The following is a 9,387-nucleotide window of genomic DNA, read 5'->3' as shown; positions in this document are numbered from 1 at the left end:
ATATATATATATGTGTATATATATATATATATATATATATATATATATATATATATATATATATATATATGTATATATGTATATATATATATATATATATATATATATATATATATATATATATACTCATTCTCCCAGCGTACCATCAACATACCTAGCAGTACATCAGCATATTCATTCATTATTATCATTCAGTATGTGTTTATTCATTCACGCAGCAAAGCATTTCTTCATTGCGAGCATTAATATTTTGTAGCAAATGTATAATCACTATATCTATAATTATTCTAACAATAATTTTTCTAACACAAACAAACAAAAGAAACAAGAAAAGGGTTAGGGTTTGGGTCATCAACACAGTATTAGTCAGAATATCGTGTTTAGACGTGGGGCTGCATAGAACAATATTGTTCAGAACTACATTGGGCCCCGTGTTACGAACTTAATCCGTTCAGCGGCAATGTTCGTACCTCGAATTGGCCGTATGACGGGCAATCCAAACCTATGTTAATTAGTGAATGCGTGCAAAAACCTTAGGTAAAAACATCACGATTTTATACACATATTAAAAATTAGTAACATAATCTACTGTACAGTTAAATTTAATGACATAAATATACAAATGAGAAATGACATTTACCTTTGGGGCGACGTGACTTGAGCTGGGTGGAGGCGGAGGGGAGCAGAGACGAACCCACAGAATTTATTGATTTATTTTCTTAAACGAGAACATATCACCGGCGATTTCCTTCTCTTTAATCCATAATAGAAGAAGCCTTTCCATTTTGTTGTTGACCGTTGTTGTTGAGCTGGTGGTGGATTGAGGCGGAGGGGAGCAGAGACGAACCCGCAGAATTTATTTATTTTCTTAAAACGAGAATTTTCTCAAACGAGAACATATCACCGGCGATTTCCTTCTCTTTAATCAATCAATCAATCAATCAATCAAATTTTATTTATATAGCCCTAAATCACCGAAGTCTCAAAGGGCTTCACAGAATGAAAAGAGGTCGTACAGAGACATCTTTTCAGTATAAGGTACACAACAGCATCCCCTGTCAAAGCTCCCAGAAGGGGAAGGAAAAACTCAAAAACCCCAATTTGGGGAAAATCAGAAACCTCCAGAAGGGACCACAGGTGGGAGGAGCCCCCTTCCAGGCCCATAGGTTGAAGTGGATGCTGCATGTACCAGACACAGAAACAACATAAATTACAGAAAACATATTGTGCTATATAGTGCAGTGATGTCTTGACAGCAGGCAAAGCCATTGGGCAGGAACCATCCCACATTTTGTTGTTGATCGAGGTCCGTCCCCTGGCAAGGAAAGTCTTGCCCTCACAACACACATCAAGCTAGATGAAGGTGTTCGGCCAATAGCATATCGGCATTTCTGTGATTGACGTGACGCTGGCCAATAGCATATTGGCATCTCCGTGACTGAGACTGTGACTGTGATCTTAATCGACCAATAGCATATCGGCATCTCCGTGACTGAGACCGTGACTGAGACAGTGACTTTGACCTTAATAGACCAATAGTATATCGGCATTTCCGTGACATGCGAGAAAAGTTGTTTTTGTTGATGAAGCAAAGCGAAAAACAATAGTGCGGACACACTGACCGGCATGTTGGATGGTTTGTAAGACGAAAGGTTTGTGCGTAAGAGGGGGACAAAAAAACTCCGCGGTCCACGTCGTAAGATGAAAAATACGTAAAAAGGGGTTTGTAGACCGGGGACCCACTGTATTGACTTTACGTCCCCTTTAAGATCAGTAGAAGAAGAAGAAGAAGTAAGCTGACTCAGAGCTATGTTAGTAAAACATATTTTTCACAGATTCGGAAGAATGTATGGCTCTGTATATTCTTGTAATACCAGTCTCTGTATATGAGTGTAAATTTTTGACATTTGAAGGAATAACACTCCATGCAGTCTTGATGTAGTTTCCTGTTAGCCCATCAAGGGCATTTTTAGGGTTACATCTGACAATACTTCCAAAACTAAGTCCGTTTTGTCTTTCAGTTTACCATATGAGTATCGGTAATCTTCTTTATTCTGTCTTTACCTTTAAAGCAAAGCTGTCAAAGTCCCGTCCTCAAGGTCCGGTGTCCTGCATGATTCCAATGCTTCCCTCCCAAACACACCTCCCAAAAAGCAAGGGTTCTCAAACTTTTTGGTGTCAGAGACCCCTTTTAGAAATAAAATTTTTCAAGGACTCCCATTGCAGATGTTTGCGGGGGGGGGGGGGGGGGGGGTAAAAAAAAAAACACGAGTATATTTGTTACTTTTCAGTTATACTGAAGTTTACAAAGTAAAAATTGCAAATTGAACACCTCGTAACAAAGTAGGTCCATTTCCACCAAGCAGGTTGCTGCCATATATTTAGTGACTAAATAATCAAGCTCTCTGCTGATGACGTGGACTACGTGGGCCTATTTGACACATTTCAAGATTATTACATTTGTAAAATTAAATCAAAACAAGTGTATATTTTTTTAGTAATAACCCAAATTATTTCACAAACCCCCTGCAGTCAGGCCACGAACTCCCGGGGTTCCATGAACCCCACTTTTAAAAAAAACTGCTTTAATCTATGCTCTGCGGTGAGCAGAATAACAACTGTCATGTGCTTGCTATACAAGCAACACAGGGCTTTCACAATGTACGAAACAAAATAAAAATCAAAACACACCCCACCAGTCGGCACTTGGCACGTAAATGATGTTTCTTAGATGATCGGGTTTTGTGTTCGTTACAAGCCAAAATTTAAATCCTGATTGAAATTTGATTTTTGCTAATCAAAATTTAACAGAATTTTCCCCCAAAAATGTATTATACTTTTTAATTGTGTTATTTATGTGCAAAGTGTACTTTAGGTGTAAATTTCTATATAATGTATTGCTCATCATTGAGCAAGTGGAACAGTGTTTTGCACATCGGCCTCACAGTTCAGGGACATGAGTTCAAGTCCACCTCGCTGCAGCCTTCTTATGTGGAGTTTGCATGTTCTCCCCGAACCTTCGTGGGTTCTCTCCAGGCACTCCAGCTTCCTCCCGCACTCCAAAACTATGCATGGCAGGTGTATTGGACACTCTAAATTGTCCTTAGGTGTGATTGGGTGCATGAATGGTTGTTCGTCTTTGTGTGCCCGCCGATTGGCTGGCATCCAGAAGAGGGTGTGCACCGCCTACTGCCCGAAGTCAGCTGGAATAGGCACCAGTAAGCCTGCGACACTTGTGAGGATAAGCGGCTCTGGAAAATTTATTGATGGATGGATGGATAATGTCACACATAATGCAATTTTCTTTCAAGCTGAACCTAACCAAATTCCCACTCTCTATCATTCTAGACATCAAACCTTCCAATATTCTTATGGACCGAAAGGGTAACATTAAGCTGTGTGACTTTGGGATTAGTGGGCAGCTTGTGGACTCCATAGCCAAGACGAGAGATGCAGGTTGCAGGCCCTACATGGCCGTAAGTATAAGATTTACTAGTTTATACCCATGTTTTTATCAAATTATTTGTTACAACTACACTGAAAGTAAAATAATAAATAATATATACGATCTTAATATTATAAATACAATCATATATACTGTATAACTCTATATCAAACACATTAAACAAGATTTTTATGCCATCCTCACTCCGAAGCGTCGGGTTTTTGGCCAGCTAGACTGCTGGATAACAACGTTTCAAACAAGCGGACTGTCTTTCCTGTGGCGGTTGGCAAAGAAATGCCATGCATTCGCCGGAAGAGGGCAATGTTGTATTGAAACATAACCTAATTTTGTTCTGTTCGATTTCTATATTTTGTATTTCGGTTGAAATGGCTCCATATTATTTCTAAGTCCACTGGAGCAATAGTGTTAATTTATGGATGATTTTCAATCCGTCAGCTGCAGAGTTTATTTAGGGTCGCGAAAGGGGCTTACGGGAAAATCATTCACGCTGCTGTCATCGGGTCGGACGCGACGGCACGCGTGTATCCAACGACGTAAAGTGTTCCAGCTTTGTCTGTTTAGTGGCCCAAAGTGGTATGTTTGGTTTGGTTTATGTTTAAATGCATGTTATGTTGTCCGTAGCTGACATCTCCTTTGTATGTGTCAGTTCTACGGTGTGAACTGTTGCAAACAAGTGCAGTCAGTAAAGCATCAGTATGAAGAACCTTGGTGTCTCTCCCTCTTTTTGGACAAAGCCGGCATATTTCCTTTTTGTCTGCTTTATTTGAACAATGGCCATTGACCATTACCTTCTTTAGGTCGCCGTAAAACTAAGAAAAATAAAACACGTAATCAGCTAATGATACATAGCATCTCTCGAGCTAACAAACAAGTTGCACAACGAAAAAATACTCTTATTTCCAATGTCTCCAACGATAAACAAAACAGATGAATTTGGAGAACTTCTGGACTTACGAATAATTCTCATCCAAGGCAAAACTAAATAAGATCAGCAATCATCCAACATTAACGTGTTGTCTTTGTGTGCTGCCACATAGAACTGACGTAACCAGAAGAGGGTGCTCTAAGTCTATGTACACATCTAGATTGACACAGGTGTTACTGCACTTCTGAATGGCAGAATAATCTTATTCAATTTAGACATTTTTTAAAAATATTTTTAAACTCTTTTTGAGCAAAGCCATCGATTTACATATTTGCAGTTCTATTTAATAGTTGTTCCATAAACCGACTCCTTGAGCAGATACCCACATTTGTTTGACTGGTGGGAAAAAAAAAACGCGGATAAGCCGCACTGGACTATAAGCCGCAGGGCTTAAAATCATGAGGAAAAAGTCGCGGGTTATAGTCCGAAAAATACCGTACATTCTAAATGTATCCTTAAGGATGCGTCTGTGAAAATAATTAAGGATAAAAAAATAAGACAGCTGCGATAATCACTTTAGTTAATGTTATGTTAATTTTGGTTAGGTTTCTGGTGTGCAACACTGAAAATTATATATATATATATATATATATATATATATATATATATATATATATATATATATATATATGTGTATATATATATATATGTGTATATATATATATATGTGTATATATATATATGTGTGTATATATATATGTGTATATATATATATGTGTATATATATATATATGTATATATATATATGTGTATATATATATATGTGTATATATATATATATATATGTATATATATATATATGTATATATATATATGTATATATATATACAGTCGGCCCCCGGCTTACGAGCATCCTGATTTACGAACAATTCGCCCTACGAGCGTGGATCAGGGGGAATTTTGTCCTCCGCTTACGAACAAACCTCTCGCCTTACGAGCAATTCGACATGCCGGCCATTGAGTATGTAGAAACATTCTCGTTTAAGTGCGTCAATAAAATCAACAGTAGCGACATTATCAATCACCAGTAGATACTTGTGGCAGTAACGTGAACGCTATTGGTCTTACAACGTCACACTGACTGTCTCACTCACGGTGTCTAAATATATTACCATTTAAGTGTAGTGTTTGTACAGCTAAAGGGAAAAACAGCTGACATGAAATTAAATGTGCCGATTGCAGGACAAAGAATTGTCATTGGTTTAAATGTGTGTTTTTTTTTTAAATTAATTGTCAATACATTCCAACCGTTTAAAAAAAAAGTGTGAATAATTATCAGTCAGTCACGGAGATGCGAATATGCTATTGGTCGATTAAGGTCACCCGGTCTCACTCACGGAGATGCTATTGGCCGGCGTCACACGTCAATCACAGAAATGCCGATATGCTATTGGCCGAACGCCTTTATCTAGCTTGATGGGACAGGATGGAAGGAAGGAGAGAAAATTAGTGAAAAATGGAATGTTGTGAAGACTTTGCAAACTTTATCTGTTAGACATAGCTTCTAAAATTACTAGCAGCGGTAAAGAAAGAAATAAGAGGATGATGTTTTAGTATCTGCGTGATTTGCACCCTGACTGAAAGAGTTACTGTAACACTGTAAGACCAATAGCATATCTATCGCCGTAATAACTTTGAGCGTTGGACTCTGCCCCCCTCTGCTTACACCTAGATCAAGTCTCGTCGTTTCAAAGGTAAAAGCTATTAATCCATTGTATTTATTATATAATGCAAGTGTGCAGCAGATTATGTCACTCAATTTTAATATAAGTATACAGTGTGTCGTTTTTACCTAAGGCTTCGGCGCGCGTTGCACGCATTCACGAATTAACATGGGTTTGGATTGCCCGCTATACGAGCAATTCGAGACACGAGCGTAGCCGCTGAACGGATTAAGTTCGTAACCCGGGGGCCGACTGTATATATATATATATATATATATATATATATATATATATATATATATATATATATATATATATATATATGTATATATGTGTATATATGTATATATATATATATATTTATATATATGTATATATATATATGTATATATATATATGTGTATATATATATATATATATATATATATATATATATATATATATATATATATATATATATATATATATATATATATATATATATGTATCATTTTCAGTGTTGCACACCAGAAACCTAACCAAAATTAACATAACATTAACTAAAGTGATTATCGCAGCTGTCTTATTTTTACATACATACTTACATATACATACATATATATGTATATATATATATATATATATATATATATATATATATATATATATATATATATGTATATATATACATATATATGTATGTATATGTATGTATATATGTATGTATATATGTATGTATATATATGTGCGATGGATGCGTGTCCTCGTGTCTGATCAAATATCTTTCTATACACTGACTTTGAGTGTAATAACAGAAACAGAAACACTTCATGAACTTTATTCTGTTATCATCTATTTATTTATTTAATTATTTATTTATTTATTTTCAGCCTGAAAGAATAGACCCCGGTGCCTCGAGACAAGGTTATGATGTCCGTTCTGATGTGTGGAGCTTGGGAATCACCTTGGTAGGAATTCCATTTCCTTCCATCTCCCACAACACATTTGTGAAACTACAGATTGTTCAATGTCTAAATTCATATGAATTGTTTTTGCTTCTAGTATGAGCTGGCCACAGGAAGGTTTCCGTACCCCAAGTGGAACAGCGTTTTTGATCAGCTGACGCAAGTTGTGAAAGGAGAGCCTCCACAGCTCAGTAATTCTGAGGAGAGGCAGTTCTCGCCCAAGTTCATCAATTTTGTTAATCTATGGTAAGCAAAATACATGCATTTTTGGGCAACCAATATTCTAGCTAGAGGGCACAACTGAGTTTTATTGCTTTCAAATTCCCAATTTTAAAGCATTTGGACTGAAAACAAATTTAGCTACATTTTATATTTTAACATAACATAATATTTTGTACATAGGCAACATAGACAGTGGTTTTAAAAAATGAAAAAGGTGTTCTTCTTGTTTGTTTTTAACATTTGCATTTAAAAATATGGCAAATGTAGTACACTATTTAAAAAAACAACACAGTAAACAACTAGGAATAAGGACTGCTCCATATTACCCACCCCTACTAATGTTGCCCCTCGAACGGTAAATGACGGCGAGGGGCATTGTGAGAGTGCTGTACATGCCTCTATTAAAAAAAAAAAAAAATAATAATTATAATACTAACTAGAGCTGCAAGCAGCTATAAAGGGCCCTCACAGACCTGTGCACGTTGGGGTATGAACATGTTTGGGCATATGCAGGTGAATATTAGAATCCAGTTTTAGAAAAGGTCAAATTTTCATAAGCATTTGTTTAACGGGCTCAACGAAGTAAATAGAATCGCAAAAATGGTATTATATTATTTCCTGTCACAAGGTGATGCTAGCACGATAATGTAATGTATGTTCGTTGATGTCTGTAGGAATGGACTCTCATTCAGTGTGTGGAATTGTGATAAGTTGAGATCATCTGGGTTGAATTACAGCAGCATTTACTGTTACGTTAAAACATCGTAATGAGCACTGCTGTATAGGCCACGGCCATTATCAAAACATTGTAATATTTGGTTTAGGTAATCAGATGTATCTCAAGGACTGTCATAAAAAAATTAAGTGAGAATACTTCGACAGATTCAACAAAGAACATAAACGTAAAAACTAGGCCACTATATATATATATAATATATATATATATATATATATATATATGCATTGGGATTTTGCGGTGGTATAAAGGCCCATTATCGAAAAGTCATAAAACCTCAATAACTCAATGTTCTCCAGACTAATTTTCAGTTCATATACTCAAACAGGCATAGCACAGTACATGAAAGTTTAAAAGTTAACATATTTTTCTGCCACCAGGTATCGCTATAGGTAATTCGGAAATGTGTCATATAGATGTGTTAAGATCTGTCTTAATGATACCGTAAAGTTTCAGAATTTGTAAATCTTGTTCAGCTGAGTTATAAAGGTTTTTGTCACTGTGGGAGAAGGAAATATTGTTTTCCTATTTTGAAGCCCCGCCTCCATCAAATATTTCATCGGATCTTGACAATTTTTGGACCAGTTGTGCCTCTACGTCTGATAATGGTCCACACCAAATTGGAAGTTGATCAGGTCAACCGTTTAAGAGAAGAAGGCAACACATGAAGACTTGCAAATGCCCATAAACGGGTCATGATTGCACATTCAAAAATTGGTAACTCTTTTTCTGTACATCCTAGCGTATGGTTGCGATTTTTTTTTTTTTTTTTAGTTCTTTGGGTCCTAGATATGTGTAAAAAATGTTCATAGTTATAAATTTAACTGGGTTTGGCTGCAATCTTGAATAATCTTGACTATTATGACATTTTTTTTCTACCACTAGTTGGCAATATAATGGAGCATAATAGCATTAGAATTCAATGTATGTTTGTCTACATCTTCAGGAATGAACTGTAGGAATGAAATGTAGATGAGATCATCTGGGTCAAATTAAAGCATTTTTTACTGTTTTGATAAGCCTTCAGAAGTTAAACTGGCGTATATGCCACGGCCATTATCGGAAATGCCTATTATTTGGTGGAGGGCATTACGCGTGTCTGATGGCTTGTCAGACTCAATTTCAGTGATATTATGGTCTCAACAAAGACAACAGTTTCAACAAAGTATGTCAAACGTTAGAAAAGTGCTATGTTTTTTTTGCTGCCACTAGGTGGTGCTCGCAGTCCAAAAAAAGTTTTTTAGGTGTGTTCTGCATTGGACTCCAATCGAAAATTGAAACATATATTTTGAAGCCCTGCCTCCATCATATATGTTAGCCGATCTTCACAATATTTTGCCCAGTTGTGCCCCTATGTCTGATAATGGAGCACGGCAAATGTGAAGTTGATCGGGTCTAGGTTTCGGTAAAAATGCACTAAAACGGGCCAC

General features: G+C 36.3%; 1 protein-coding gene across 6 annotated transcripts in view; it reads left to right on the top strand.

Annotated features, from left to right (window-relative positions):
* Positions 1-9,387, top strand: part of map2k4b (mitogen-activated protein kinase kinase 4b) — a 56,751-nt gene that overhangs the window by 38,830 nt on the left and 8,534 nt on the right. For all 6 annotated transcript variants that reach the window (XM_088439841.1, XM_088439837.1, XM_088439845.1 and 3 more), the window contains 3 exons: positions 3,349-3,476; positions 6,925-7,002; positions 7,097-7,245. In XM_088439841.1, coding sequence (XP_088295967.1) covers positions 3,349-3,476; positions 6,925-7,002; positions 7,097-7,245 — 355 coding nt within the window. The remainder of the gene's footprint in view (positions 1-3,348; positions 3,477-6,924; positions 7,003-7,096; positions 7,246-9,387) is intronic.

The sequence above is a fragment of the Hippichthys cyanospilos genome, chromosome 17 (assembly GCF_059441005.1).
Source record: "Hippichthys cyanospilos isolate Australia breed blue-spotted pipefish chromosome 17, RoL_Hcya_1.0, whole genome shotgun sequence".
NCBI classification, from domain to species: domain Eukaryota; kingdom Metazoa; phylum Chordata; class Actinopteri; order Syngnathiformes; family Syngnathidae; genus Hippichthys; species Hippichthys cyanospilos.
Note: the sequence above shows the minus strand (reverse complement) of the source record. Positions and strands in the feature narration are given on the sequence as shown.